This window comes from Phascolarctos cinereus, unplaced genomic scaffold (assembly GCF_003287225.1).
Source record: "Phascolarctos cinereus isolate Bilbo 61053 unplaced genomic scaffold, phaCin_HiC Scaffold_7;HRSCAF=346, whole genome shotgun sequence".
NCBI lineage: Eukaryota > Metazoa > Chordata > Mammalia > Diprotodontia > Phascolarctidae > Phascolarctos > Phascolarctos cinereus.
Genome location: NW_027556180.1, coordinates 40531137 through 40547299, shown reverse-complemented (window position 1 = coordinate 40547299; position 16163 = coordinate 40531137). Strand labels below are relative to the sequence as shown.

General features: G+C 41.6%; 1 protein-coding gene across 1 annotated transcript in view; it reads right to left on the bottom strand.

Moving 5' to 3' along the window:
• Positions 1-1457: 1457 nt before the first annotated feature.
• USP13 (ubiquitin specific peptidase 13) overlaps positions 1458-16163 on the bottom strand; it is a 140434-nt gene continuing 125728 nt past the window's right edge. Inside the window, exons 20-21 of the mRNA XM_020980773.2 lie at positions 7988-8072; positions 1458-6890 (exon numbers count right to left, since the gene is read on the bottom strand). Of these exons, the coding sequence (XP_020836432.1) occupies positions 6797-6890; positions 7988-8072 (179 nt within the window). The 3' untranslated portion in view covers positions 1458-6796. The remainder of the gene's footprint in view (positions 6891-7987; positions 8073-16163) is intronic.

Below are 16163 nucleotides of genomic sequence, written 5' to 3'. Positions count from 1 at the left end.
GAGGGGGCCTCTAGTCAGCATAGTGGAGAGTGGGCAGCATTCAGAATCAGGAAGACCTCAGCTCAAATTCCACCTCTGACATGTTCTACTTAGTGACGCTTAGTTTCCTCGTCTGTAAAATGGGGCCGCCAGCATCTCACAAGGTTTTTGTGAGCCTCAAGTCAGATCCAAAATGTGCAGTGCTTTGCGAACTTTAAAGTGCTATATAAATGTAAGGCATAATTACAACTATTGGGATAGGAGCTGGACCTGTGAGTTTACTGATACGAGGAACTTCCAAACGAGGAATTCCCTCTACCAATGCAGGTCAGCTCTCTGCAACTAAAAGTCTCAGTCTCCTGATTCCATCACCATTCCTCAGCTGCCATCTCACCCTGGAACATCCTTCCACCCCTGCAACCTCCCTTTCCCATTGGTGAATCTTGCCAGAACCTCCATTTCAAGGCAGGGTCCAAATTGGCCATGTGTTATTCCTCTCATGGCTCTACCTCTAACTCTCTGGACTTCACCACCAAGCGCTGGTGTGGGTATCTCCCCAGTTCTCTTTTACTTACTGTCTTCCCTTATTAGCATACAATCTCATTGAGGGTAGGAACCGTCTTTATATTTGCATCCTTCAGGCTCGTTCACTTGACTTGTTGACTTTCCAGCAGGGGTTCTTAACCTTTTTTGTGCCATGGACTCCTGTGGGAGTCTGGCAAAGCCTGTGGACTCCTTAGAATAACACATTTTTTTAATCCGTAATTGAAGGGAATACTACATTTTAGTTAGAAGTTAGTGAAATTAAATATGTAAATGTTGGGGCTCCTCCATGTTTACAGAAGCCCTGAAATCTATCCATGTCTTAGAGAGTCACCTGGGGGCATTGGAGGTTAAGTGACCTGCCCAGAGTCTCGAAACCAGGATGTGTCAGAGGTGGGACTCAAACCCGGGTCTTGCAGCCTCCAAATGCTGCCTCTATGATGATTAATATTGTCGATGACGATGACATACTTTCTATTTTTAATGAGGGAATCAAAATGGGCAAGAAACTCTCGGGGAAAGGATATTCAGCCTCTTTTCTACAGGTTAAATTTCTCCCTCCCAGATTGTGAAGCTTAAGGGTATCCCATTCTAATGAACGCCATGAAGATATGTGGCTCTGGAGAATATGAACTCCCTATATCTCCACGGATCAGCCACGGCGACAGCCCTGATGATTTTATAGTGACTTCTATTGAATGGAAAACCCATCCATCTCCACGTCAAAGGCATGATTTAGTACAGAATATTTGAAACCTCAGTGTAGTTTAAGATATTCTTCGGATGCTCAAGAGGCAAGACCTATACTTTTCTGGGTATTTTTCCTTGGATCTGACAGAGTGGGGGGAGAAGAGAGGGTAGGGGGAAAACTCTCTTTTTCAGGGATAAGTGGGATGCTGAGAAGGTCCTGGAAATAAGGCACATGCTGAGATGTCTTCAATTCAACAAATATTTATTAAACACCTACTCTTTGCCAAGCACTGTGCTAGGCACTGGGGACACAAAGCCAAAAATGAAACAGGCCCTGCCCACAAGGAGCTTCCATACTATTAGTGGGAAAGAAAAAACACCAAGCCCCAAAACTTGGAAACAACCAATGGTAATAGCAACCCTTCCCCATGGCACCCAGCCTTAGTCTCACATTACAGATTTTCATTAAAAAACCTAATACAATGAAGCACCTTGGATGTCCTATTAAGTGACTAAAAGAGAAATCTACCTATTTGCTCAGCACACAGTAGGCGTTTAATAGATGTTTGTTGAATTCTTTTTCCTATTTCCCTCCCTCCTTTAAAGAGACCATTAATACATCACATAAGATAAAATAGATTCCTAGTTTGCTGTGAGATTAAAAATTTGGAGCTAGAAGAGACCGCAGAGGCCATCCAGTCCAAACCCCTCAGATTACAGATGAGGAAACTGAGGCCTGGAGAAATTAAGTGACTTATCCAAGATTGGAACATGGGTCTTCTAACTCCAAACCCAATGCTCTTTTCACTGCCTTGAGGCAAAAGTGAAATATATGATGTACTGCAGAAACTGAAGCCCGAAGATTGGAAGAGACTTTTCCGGGGTCACTGAAGTAAGAGTTAGCAGAACCAGGATTCAAATCAAGATTGTCAGATTCTAAACATAGCAGTCTTCCCACTTCTCCACTCTGCCTCCTCCTCAGGTCAAGAATAATGACTTGAAAGTGGGGTTTTTCCAAACAGGTACCTTCTTTAGTAGCTCTGGTTCTTCTCCTCACAGATGGATAGCAAATGGTATTTACATCAAGAGATTTCCAATGGCCATGTGAGGAGAATGTTTGCTCACCCATAGAACATTCCAGTGTGCTAAGTGTGTCTGTCACACACACACAAAATTCCAGTTTCCAGTTGAAGTTCAGTTCACATCCACATGGAAGGTTGGCTGGCCCATTCCAAGTCTACTCCTGGGACAGCTGCCATGTTTCCCAGATGATTGTAAGAGGGGTTTGTTTGTTTGTTTAAAAAGGCTAGAAAGGAAACCACTTATATTTGATCTAATCAAGAATCTCACATCCTGGGGCCTGGTGGGGGGAGGAGGAGTGGACAGGTACAAAACCTGCCTGGATAGAAACAGCCCTTTGTTTCATAAGGCAGATAAAAAGTAATATTTGTGCTCTCACATCCCAATAGTAGGGTCAGGCAGAAAAGGAACATTTTTTTCTGCTTTTACCTTGTACCCCATTTTAAAATGAAGTCTTACATCACAGAATAGTGTGGTATAAAATCCTATTTTGTTCAACACATACATGCTATGTTCCAGGGCATTTAGCTCTATGTCCCAGAAAATGCTGACTTTTGGACATGGAGTCCCACCGCAAGGGTCCCACGCTGGAAAGGACCTTAGATATCAGTCATCCAGACCCCTCCTCTCCCTCCATTTGAAGATGAGTCAATTTCCCCAAAGAGAGGAAGTGACTTGAGCAAGGTCTTACACAGAATCAGTGGCAGGACCAGGACTCAAAGCAAGTCAACCTTTTCTGGCTCCAAATCCAGCACTGTCACACTGCACTGCCTCAATCCTCAACAACAGCCTTGAAAAGCAATTTGGGTGTTTGGTCACTTGGTGTTTAAAAGCTCACAAGCGTTGCTTCCCTGGGCTCACTTTCTCCTCCCCTCCCCCCAAAAATCCATATGACCCCTCGATGGTCTGTAAAAGAAAGGGAATATCTCCAGAGTCAGAGAATCTGGGTTCAAATTTCCTCCTGGATGCTTACTGTTTGTATGACATTAGGCAAGTCACCTAACCTCCATTCTCTTATCTGTAACATGATGGGATGGTGCCTGAAGGCCCTTGCAGATCTGCAGCTATGATCCTATGGTCTGGGAGTCAGGAGAGGGAAGGGCTGAGGTCAGGAGTCAAGCAGACCTGGGTCATGGTTTTGGCTACACTTCTAAGTCGTTGTGTGTCCTAGGGCCTCAGTTTCCTCATCCGTAAATGGAACAGCTTGGATTGGATAAACTCTAAGGTTATGGCAGCTAGGTGGCACAGTGGATGGAGCCCTGGGCCTAGAGTCAGGAAGACTTGAATTCAAATCTGGTCTTACTAACTTAGCTGTGTGACCCTGGACAAATCACTCTAACTTCTGTTTGCCTCAGTTTCCTCATCTGTATAATGGGGATGATAATAGCACCTACCTCCTGGGGTTATTGTGAGGATCAAATGGGATCTTTTAAAGTGCTTTGAAAACCTTAAAGCACTATATAAATTCTAGCTGTTGTTATTGATAGCTATTAAAGGACCTTAGGGGTCATCGGCTCTAACCTCCTCATTTGACAGGTGAGGAAATACCTAGCTCAAAGTCATACAGTCAGTGACAGAGAAGGAGTTTGAACTCAAGGCCTCTGACTCCTAAACCAGAGAACTTTCCACTGTTCCATGTCATCTCTCAAGAAGCCCTGGGTTCAAGTCCTGCCTGTGACACATACTTAATTGTGTGGCCACAGACAAGTCACTTAACGTCTGGGTGCCCCAAGCAACTCTTTAAGAGTAAGAATTATTGATCTCTGTAGATGGAAGGAGTTTCCCATGCTGAAGAAATCACAGCTCTGGACCAAACTTTTTTTAAATAGGAAGGAAGGAAGGAAGGAAGGAAGGAAGGAAGGAAGGAAGGAAGGAAGGAAGGAAGGAAGGAAGGAAGGAAGGAAGGAAGGAAGGAAGGAAGGAAGGAAGGAAGGAAGGAAGGAAGGAAGGAAGGAAGGAAGGAAAGAAGGAAGGAAGGAAGGAAAAAGGAAGGAAGAAAGGAAGAAAGAAAAAAGAAAGGAAGGAAGGAAGAAAGGAAGAAAGGAAGGAAGGGAGAAAGAAAGGAAGGAAGGGAGAAAGAAAGAAAAGAAGGGAGAAAGAGAGAAAGAAAGAGAGAAAGAAAGAGAGAGAGAGAAAGAAAGGAAGGAAGGAAGGAAGAAAGGGAGAGAGAGAGAGAGAGAGAGAGAGAGAGAGAGAGAGAGAGAGAGAGAGAGAGAGAGAGAAGCTATTCACTCAGTCCCAGGGACCCCTGTTACTTTCAAGTGTTTTAAGAGTGCAATTTACTTGTGCCACCTACCTCTAAAACTAAAGATCTGCACCATTCTCTAGACCAAGAAGTCAGATAGAGAAAGTGAAGGCATTTTCTCCATCTATCCAATTTTAATTGATATTTTTCAAGTCAAAGAAGCTATCGACTGGGAGAGGGATCCCATCATGAGCTAACAATGCCACCTAATGTTTGCAGAGGCTTGTCACTTTAAAGTACCAAGACAACTATCATTTCATCTCACCCTCCCTCAAACCACAGAGGGAAATCATTCTTCTCCTCATTTGATACAGGAGGAAAAGTAAGGTGCAGGAAAGTGAAAGTATTTGCCCAAGATCACTCAGTCAGTACAGGGCAGAGTCTGGGGCTCCTGACATTTTGCCTGTTGTGCTTTTCTCATTTCACCATAGAAATGCAGCATGGTGGACCCTGGACTTGGAATCTGATGATTTGGAGCCCAATCCAGGTACTACCACTTAAGAGCTGTGCGACTTGAAGCAAGTCACATCATCTTTCTTGGCCTTAGTTTTCCATTCTGTAAAATAAGGATGTTGGACTGGATGACCTCTAAGCTCCCTCCACATTCTAAATCTCCAATCCTATGATCCACACTGTTACTGTCCTCCTTTGAGAACATCTGGGTCCTGATTACCAAAAGGCTGTTTCTAATTCAGCACACTATACAGTTGGACTCAAGTTTTATCCAGAACAATCAATCCCGACTCACTTGGAGGAGTAAGAAATTCATTGAATAGTATAAACACCAAATATCCTCGGAAACTTGGGGCAAGGCAGAGGGAACATGAGAAAAAGTTCAAGTTTCACATGATGTTGATAGCAATTCCAATAGTCGCAAAGGTTCTGTTCTGATACCAGGCTGCTAATCAAATACTGACCTATGGAAATAATCAGACTGATCTTTTCATAATATAGCAACCAATGAATTCACTCTGCCTTCCAAAAGTTTCCCATGATCTCTGCTGGCCAAAACAGATAAGTGGAGAAAAGAGGCCAGGGGAAAGAAAGGGAGAGCAATTGAATAGAAGAGGGACCCAGAAAACATAGGGAAAAAAGGCTGGTGAAATGTTCTGGCAGAGAGGGCTATGACAATTGGCCTGAGGGTGGGCCCTGCAAGGTCTTGGGGAGCTGACCTGTGAGGATGCACCAGAAAACTTGATGAGGATCAATTAGCCACTTCACTAGGAAATGTGGCCTACGCTTTTGGCAAGACTTGAAACAATTCACCACCTTGGGCAAAGCACCAGAGCATGCTAAGAATGCATGGTGGTGGAGGCTGGGGTGTCACTTATTCAGGGGAATTACTCATAGCAGCTAAATGGACACACCCCTCTTCACTCTTGAAATCTAAGTGGAAAGCTGAGTTCTGATTGTTCCTGAGGTATAGATCCCTTCAAAGGCTTGGATGCTTCTTTCGGCCACACCCAATACCAAATGGTTCAGTATTTAAAATAACTCAACCATTGAATTTCAAGTGGATTGTACAAGATAATCTCTCTCTTTCTCTCTCTCTCTCTCTCTCTCTCTCTCTCTCTCTCTCTCTCTCTCTCACACACACACACACACACACACACACACACACACACACAATATTAGGTTATGAACATTGGTTTGACTCAAATTTAAAATATTTTCATGGCAGATCTTCTAATATATTACATATAGATAGATCAGAATTTATTATCTGTGATTAGGCAGGGGAGGGAGTGGGGTCAAATCTAAGGCCAATGTGAGATCACCTCTATTTTTTCCATATGAGGTAATATGGAGCTCTTTCTTAGGATCCAGCAGGGCCCTGCCAGTGGGAAACATGAATTGGCTTCAGTGAAGATCTCTAACGGTCATTCTGGGCCCCCAAAGCCCAATGAGAGCTTGGAATTCACTGCAAAGCCCTTTCATATTTTTGGCTTTGGGGCAGCTAGCCCACCTGGCAATCCAGAAGCTTCTGAAAATCATTTCCTTGGATGTTTACCAAAAGAAAACAATCAGCCGTCTAGGATGACAGAAGAGAAATTTGCCGACTACTACTCCAGAAGGCATTAAAAAGCCAAGGGGCTCTTTAATTAAACTATAAATACCACGTGGATTCCTAGGTGTTTGGCAATCCTAACTTTTTTTCCTTTGTCTTTCTTCCTCTCTTCTTTTTTTTTAATTTTTTAAAATTTTTTGGCAAATTATGAAGGCATATGGCATCTTCTGGGCAAGGAATATATCGGAGGCCTAGCTTGATATCCTGTGGTAAAAGTACATGTAGCCCAGGTCTTTGGGAGGCCTTTCTGAGGCACACACTTTATGGTCATTGTAGATCACCCATCTGCAAGGAAAACATAGAATCAATGGATGCATTTACAGTCAATTAGAATCAGAACTTTTTTCCTCTAAGAATTATTATTCACACAACAATAATTGCTGACATTTATACGACAGAAGGTAATGGGAAAAATGAGCACAGATTTAAAACTGGGAGAGATCTCAGACTTCCTTGTCCAACCTCTTCATTCTACATAGAAAGAAACTGAAGTCTAGGGAAATTAGGGGACCTGCCCGGGTCCTACATCAGAATCAGGATTTGAACCCAGGTAAAAGGATCATCACTCTCAAGCTTTGGGGGGACCTCATCAGCCATCTAACCCAATACTCATGGAATTCTCATGGAGGACCAAGAGACAGCAAGTATGTGTCAGAGGCGAACCTCACAGAGCTTTGAAAATGGGAGCTATTCTGGCTGCCATCTTTGCCTTTGCCAAGGGCAGTCCCATTCCAAGACCAGCTCCAAGCCTCCAAGGCCATTTGACAGAGCACAGAGGATATTTAAGTATACACAAGGCAAGACTGGTAGGATCATCTTTATCTGTGATTCCATCTGAGTTGGTACTTACAACCCTTCTAGCTCTTAGAAGCTGGTCTTAGCTGCAGTGACCAAAAAATAGGTCATCCTGGTACCAACCTGATGATAAGCATCTTCAAACTTAGCCATGCTGGCCTTCCTAGAAACCTGACCAGCTTGGGAGAACCCACTAGACTTTGTGCTCTACAGGCAAAATCTTTGAGATTCTGGACCCATTTTAATGCCCTGATGATTTGGAAAGACCTGACTTCAAATCCTGTCTCAGGCACTTAACTGTGTGATCATTAATCACTGTCTGCCTCTGTTTCCTCAACTGTAAAGTAGAGAATAACACCTACCTCAGAGGGTTGAAAAAACATAAATAGAACACTTTGAAAACCTTAAAAAGCTATATAAATACTATCATCATCATCATCATTATTAAGCATCATGGATAAGAAAAGGTGCTAAAAATCCATTTTCACTAAATAACCAATAGTGTCCAATAATGAATGCTATCTGGCTGAGCCAGAGCCAGTTTTCTGAGAGCTAAGCCCTTTTCTTCTTTTCCAAGATGGACTCACCTGCCTTCCTTTTTGATATGACAAACATAATGGCCACTCATGGTGGACGGTCCCATGTGGCTGATGAACCCAAATAGCTCATATCCTGTGAAAAAAGGCAGGGAAGGGGGGATAAATATGATTGAAGGACCAACATCTCCAGAAGTCACCTCTAGCTACATTTTTCATGAAACTATGGAATACTTAAGAGATCACATGGGTTTCTATAGACATTCAACATTACCACCACCCCCCCAATGCCACTCTCTTATGAGAGGTGTGTAACATATTGGAAGGAGCCCTGGAATCAGTTAGGATATCTGCTTTCAAAGCCCACTTAGGCACTTTCTAGCTGTATGACAATGCACAAGCCAATTCATGTCTCACAGCTTCAATTTCCTTATTTTTTAAATTAGGGTAATGCAATTCTTAAACAGCCACAGACTGTGACTTATCATGCCCACAAAACAGACAAAAAAAATCAATCTGAATGATTCTAAATTCAACCTGAATTGAAATAAATGTAGCATAAACTACCAAGACATAGATCAAACTAAAAGTCATATCTGCATAGGCAAATATGTATACACACACACACATGTATGTGTGTGTATATGTATATATATATGTATGTATGTATGTATGTATGTATGTATGTATGTATGTATGTATGTATGTGTGTGTATGTATATACATACACCCTGTGGCGATCTTCCTCTAAAAGGGAGGGAGACAGAGACACAGAGACAGAGAGATAGAGACAGAGAGAGACAAAGACAGAGAGTCAGGGAAACAGACAGAGAAAAAGAGAGAGAGGAGGGAAAGGGAAGATAGAGATCTGTGATACCAAAAAAAAAGTGAAATAACTTCTACCTTCAAGGAACTTACACTCTAACAAAGTAAATAACATGTATACATCTAGCTACTTTATTAGATTCCATTGAGTCTTGGACTGTACTTCTATATTCCCCAGAGTGCCTAGTGTAGGGCTTTATATATGATAGGTACATACAATATTCCGACAGAACAGACACCAGGCAATCTTAGGTAACAAGGCACTGATAGCTACAGCAACCAAGAAAGCCCTCCTTCAGAAAGTTACATTTGAGCTGTCAACAGCACATGGTGAAGGGTCAGCATTGATGTGCCAAAGCACCTGAATTGTGGCTGGTTATATCAGTCAAATATCACCTAAGATGCCAGGCAGACAAGCCCCAAGGCCAGTCAAGCCTTAAAAGACCCAATACTGGACATCAAAAGCATGATACAGTGAGCCCAAGATGCATTTTCTCTCATTTTGGTTCAAAACCTCAGGCACACTCAGACAATCATAAAAGCAAACTAATTAAAAGGAAAATGCTTCCTTGGCATAAATCTAAGTCATGTAATTAAAATTAACAATGTTTATCGATACCAGCAACCATCAAATGCATTATTCAAGAAGCCCTGCTAGAAGACAGCCCCAATGAGGAGACAGTAGCTCAGCTGATTTCCAAGACTTCCACAGGTGCCAGAGATCTTCATGTACCTCTGTGCCCCAAAACAAAATCAAAACAGATCAATCAAGGAAGCCACATCACCACACACACACACACGCACACACACACACACACACACACAGCTGAGAGCACCCCGTTCTCCTTCCTCATCTAGATATTTATTTATATACTTAAAGCCAGAGCTGCAAGGCACAGTGGACGGAAAGAGGGATTGAGTCAAGAAGGCCTGTTTCAAGTCTCACATATGACACATACTGGCTATGTGACGCTGGGCAAGTCAACTTATCTCTCAGTGTCTCTCACAACTCGCTAAGACCATAAGGTACAGAATAGTTACTGATCTGCACTGGTAAAGGGAGTTTTCACACTGGGAATTCACTACACCAATAAAATCACAGGTCCAGATTGAAAAAAAAAGCCAAGGGCATAAACTGTGATTAATTTCTTTTGGCAGGGCAGTTCCTCACTTAAAAGAGATATCTCTACTCTGTTAATCTTCCCCACTTGGTACAGGGTGTCCCAAAAACCTTATTGCAGTTTTGAGCTATTAAAGCTTTAAAATAGTTCTAGAAATATTAGTTTTCAAAATAACCACTAAAGCTCAAAACCACACTTAGTCTTTTGGGACATCCTGTAGCAGGCACAAAAACAAAATAAGACAGCCCCAACTTCTAAACCCCTGGCTTACAAATGATCCTGCTCACAAATGGCCATGCCAGCTCTACTGGCCCATGGCATAATTCCCTTTCTCTCTCTCTCTCTCTCTCTCTCTCTCTCTCTCTCTCTGTCTCTCTCTGTCTCTGTGTGTGTGTGTGTGTGTGTGTGTGTGTGTGTATCTCTGTCTCTGTCTCTCTCTCACACACACACACACACACACATCATAAGCTCTGATGGAAAAACAGAATTTTAGAGATTCGAACTTATAAGTGGAGTAAGTCATCAAAAAAAAAAAACAGGAGTGGTAGAACAGACTGTCAGGAAGCACAGTTCTGCTGTTATATGTTGGCCCTTGTTCAAAAGCATCTTCCTTCACATTGAGTTATTTTTCACTTTGCTTTGTGTTTTATTTTTTTTAACTTCCATCAAAGAGAGACTTGCTTGGGTTCACAAGGATTCTTCTTTAAAAATGTGGAATACTCCAGAGGCCCTTAAGGAGCTCACACCTTAATGTGAGTTTTTGGCCCTGTAATTTCACTGGTGTAGGGAACTCCCAGTGATTTCTCCCTACACTTATGCAGATCTACCACTTTTCTGTAACTTATAGCCTTAAAAAGTTGCCTGGGATGCTGAGAAGATAAGTAATTTGCCCAGAGTCACACAACCAGAATGTTTCAGAGGCTGAATTTGAATCCAGGTCTTTCTGACTCCAAGACCATCCAGTACACCGCTCTGCCTTTGGACATGAGGTCTCCTAGAAACTTAGCCTAGATTCTCAGGGATGCCCTTTCCATTAAGTGCTTCACTATTTCAACTTGTTTTTAAGAGAATGGGGGCCCATGTTTTCAAGACCTGTCCAGGGTATTACTGTTTTGTGGTCATATGCAGAAAGTCTAGGGTACAGAAACTCAAGACTACCACCCTGGGCTCTAAGCTTGGACAATCCTCTTCACCAATATTATAAATGATTGAATATCTACTTAAAACTTAAGAATATCAGAAACAGTTAAATGTTTTTAAAATGTAAGACGAATCTGCAAAAAATATGATGAAAATGACAACTACAGAGAAGCATGAGAAGACTTATATGAACTGATGCAAAGTGAAGTAAGTAAAGCCAGATTATCAATATATACAGCAATGTAAATAGAAAGACCAACATCAAAAATCAAACTCGATGCTATGGAATTATAATGAACAAGTTTGACCCCAAAGAAGAGATATGAAAGGGAACCTCCCTTCTTTCTTTGGTGAGGTGGGGTACTGTGAGTATGAAATAGTCAGTTAGTCAATAAGCATTTATTAAGTGCCTGCTGTGTGCCAAGCACTGTGCTCATCACTGGGGATAAAAAGAAAGGCAAAAGGCAGTTCCTGCCCTTAAAGAGCTCACAATCTAATGAATTCACAGCATTTGGTTTAGTTGAGGTCTTGGTTAGTTTTCCTAAACTCTTTCCTATTCTTTGTTTTAAAAGAAGAATCTGAGAGGAATATTAGAGAGGGGTATGTTAGGAAATATAAATAATGTAAACAAAAGATATTGATAATTTGGTTTATGTAATAAAATAATTTTAATATATAATGAATATTACATATAAATACTATATAAAATATAGGACTACATTCCTCCAACAATGTTATTCTACAAGTCACAGAATAACACAATCTCTGAGGAATTAAAGCTATTAGTCACCCAAAAGGCAATGGATGTACTGAGTAAGATGCAGCATATTATCAATGAGTAATTAATTACCTAGGACAAGTCATTTAAGGATGTGATCAAATGCACAACCATTAAAAAAAATATGTACCAGTCATATAGCAAGAGCAGGAGGTAACTCATAGACAGCCTGTGTGCACCACTGATATCCATACAGGGAGAAAACATTTGGAGAAAGGGCCACAGCATTCATGGTGGACCCCTTGTAGGTGATTTGTGGGAGGCCATGGACAAGAACTGAATAGGATCAGAGACATGGATAGATTGTAATCTAAACCACTGCAGTGACTACCCACTATGAGAGATCACAAAGCCATCAGAGCATCTTTTTCTTCTTCTCAGCATTGAAAGATCAATCATAAATTCATAGGATAGACCTGGTAAAACTGATTCCAAACACTGAAAAATATCATATCCCCAGTTTTGAATTTTAAATGTCCTTCTCCCACACAAGAGGCCAGGAGGAATCATGCTAGTAATATAATAATGGAATGATCAGGTTTTCCCCTCCTCCCCCTTTTCTGCAAATAGGAATCAGGGTCTGGCCTCATTTCAGAACTGACCTCCCCCACCACCATCAATCTCCCTGCAAGCTGCATCTCTGGTATCTGTTGAAAACAGGCTCCTACATTATGCAAAGGAATTCTGCATTCGCCTCCCTTACTGGAAAGCTCCCCTTTTAACTAAGAAAGTCTACAACCAGTACACAGATGTGACTAGAATAACATAGAAGAGGTTCTGACTAATCACAACCTAATCACATTTTAACTGCATTAGTAATCAAGTGCCTTCTTAAAAAAAAAAAAAGCTTGCAGTAAGTGCAACAGAGAAACACATTTTGCAAATGGTGGAAGCCCTGAAAGGCCAGATTCGAATGCCTCACTTTCTACCCTTCCCCGCTTTTCCTGTTGCTTCTAAGAAACTTAAAGAGCTGCCTCTGAAAGGAGTGCAAAGTGGCAGACCTTTCTCTGCTACCTTTCCCTCCACTCTCCAGCAAGAAACAGGAAACTATCATCTCTGAAAGCCAAAGGTGTTCTCCAGCCATAAGGGGCAGGCATTTGCTCTAGGTGCACACACAAAATCCCACCATCATAAATGTCATCACAGAAAGGGGTCCTCACAAGGAGACCTTTCTTGTGATCATGCAGATAGCCCATACTGACAATTTTTTTTGATCTAGTACTGAGAATTCCCTCCAATGAAGAATTTCATAAAAATAAATGCCATCTTTCCTTGCTGTCTATGAGAAGCTCTCTAAGTAAAGTTCCTGAGTTCTTGCTTTTTTCAGAGTATTCTACTCATATTCCATGAAGAGCAGTCTGTGAAACTATGCCCTAGCTAAGCTCTTTTCAATTCTTTGTTCTGCTAGCAAGCAGCAATTATCCTTCACCAGCCCTTATCTTCCCCAGCAAAAAAAAAAAAAGTTACAACTACCTCTCATAAGAAAAAAAAAATCACAGTAACTCAGCAACCATCCATCTAAAGAAAATGCCAGATCCTGATGAAAGAAACTAGAAGTGATGAATGAGTTTCTCTGTCTCCTACTGTTTGGAATTCAGGCAGTCCTTGACTTACAGCAATTCTATTGACTTACCTTGCACAGCCCTGCCAATTACATAATTAAAACCAGATTAATAATTATGGCATTCACAACAGGCAGTACAAGGATTGTGTTGCCTCATAAATCTTCTCTCTGGTATATTGCAATGTACTGGACCCTATCCCCCTGACTCTGAGCTGCAAAAAAGTCTCATCTCACCTTGTACAGCTCATCTCCTGAGGCCTTCTCAGCTCCTGGCTGTGCCCTCCAAGTCCCATGGTCCCTTCTTTCCCAGTCTATGCTGCCCCTCTCCTAGAAAGCTTTTAAATAAGTAAAATTTAATAAAATTTTATGTGAATTATTATATTCTCTGCCTAATAAATTTATATAAATATTAGATATCTTTCTACTAGGCAGGATAAAAATATATAATTCAAAATTGAATAAGTATGGCATTTGAGGTCACTTCTATGAGACTTCTATTAGCACTTTGGGGATTAGAGATGCTTCAGCACCATGGCCAGTGGTCAAGACTCATTTAAGAATAATTGCTGGTTCAACTCAGAGGATCTTTTCAGCTTACGGGTGTTGCACTACCACTGTGGCAACAAGAGGGCTAGATTCTACGTATGCCAGTAGAAGTGCTATTCCTAGGCTCCCAAGCACAGTCTTGGTATGAAGTGATTGTATTTCTCTACCTTTATTGACCTTTCCCACCTCCTTGCAATAATGCTACCAAGTGCCAGTCATAAGACCCTACATACCTGAGGGAATGACACACAAATACATAATCTCTCATCCAGTTATTTCTCTTCTAGTCATTTCATTGATGAAGAGACATAAAGGCACACACATGTCAAAGAATCATCTTCTTAGGGAAACCCAAATAATGCACTGGTACCTGTCCCAGAGCTTTACCTGGATAAAGGACATCAAAATGGACTAACCTAATTAAACATGCAGGACTGGAACACCTCTTCCTCCTCTTTAATATACCCAGTAACTGTGACCCCTCACCCACCTCCCAACATTTCTGCTCTGCAGAGAGTGACTTGGTAACACCCATTGCCTCAGGACCAAATCACACCCCACTAAGCCCTGCTCTGAATGCTGGCCATGGTGCTGAAAGGCCTCTAACCACAATAGATCAGTCTATCTGCCTCCAAGGTTTGTAACCTTGGTGTTTTCTTTGAGTCTTCCTAGAATGCTCTCATTATTCTGATTAGTGATTGCTTCCACCAAACCACTCTTTCAGGCCACACCAAGCTATGCTTTGCTTCATTCCCTAATCCCTGGCCAACTTCTCACCAGTTCAGTCCTCCCTACACACACACACACACACACACACACACACACACACACACACACACAATGGAATCATCTCTGCCACTGCTCCTGGAAAGGGTATGTTAATTCAATTCCCTAATGACTCCACTCCGGATGATATACCTATAATGTTCTGGACCAAAATTCTCTTATCTAACCACTGGCCCCCCCATTCTCTTCCTATTAGAATGTAAGTTCAAGGGCAACAACTGTCTTTGCTTTTGTTTTGTATGTCTTTAGCACAGTGCTTGGCACATCCTACCCACTTACTAAATGCTCTGCAATGGAATGGAAATGGAAAGCTGTGGACGTCCTGCAGTGTTCATTTTCATGAGATTTGACCCAGAGTGCCTTCCAACACAAAGACCATGGGGATTTAAAGGATTAGTGAAACTTTTTGAAGTGCTCAACTCTCAATTCAGTAGAGCACATGAGATACACAGTAGGACACCTACAACATTTTAATGCTACAAAGCTCTTTACGTACATTATTTTGCTTAGTCTTTATAACAACTATAGGCAAAGCAAGTATTATTATTCCATTTTATAGATAAGTAAAGCTGAAGTTAAGTGCCTTGCCTGGAATCACTCAGCTAAGAAGTGATATCACCAGATCCTGAACCCAGATCCATCTGAATCTAAATCTACCGCTTTTTTTACACCACAGCACTTTCCATCTACAGCCAGCTATAAGCCTAGTAAGTCACAAAGAAAGTAATCATTGCCATCAATAAGCATTCATTAATGCTTACTGTATGTCAGGCACTGTGCTAAGCACTGGGGACACAAAGAAAGGCAAGAAACACAGTCCCTTCCACCAAAGAGCATACAAAGACAACATGGACACAACTAGGTATATACAAGTTATTTATAGTGTAAGTGGAAAGTGATCTCAGAGGAAAGACACTGGCAGTGGGGAGAACTAGGTAAGACCTCTTGCAGAAGGTGGGATTTGACCTAAGTCAACTAGTAAAAACCTGAAGGAGACTTGTTGGTGCCATCTACCATCCTCAGAAGAAATAAAGCACTTTAGCAGCCTACTGGGTACACTTATAAGAGCATTCTACCTGCCTCCAGTCTTCTTTCTGCTTTACACCAGCTCCATCTTGTGGTTTGAAGAGTTTAAGTCCCTGTTCAAGAAGGCCCAATCTCTAAAGGGAAATCCATTAGAGAAAAATTGATTAAGCAATGGGCTGATGGGCCATAGTATATGTAATAAATCCAGCAAAATGGATTAGGAAAGCCTTTGACCATTAAGGTTTTCAGCAGGGCAAGAGGACCAATGATTTGCAGTGAGTAACACAAAAGCCCTGAAGTGAATATAAAATTCAGTAGGAATATGTCCCAGCCCTGCCTAACTACTGAATGAAAACTATGTCAATCAGAGAAAAAAGGCATATTTCATATGAAGACAGAGATTTCCTCTTTGTTATATAGAATGGCTCTCTGGGAAGGGGA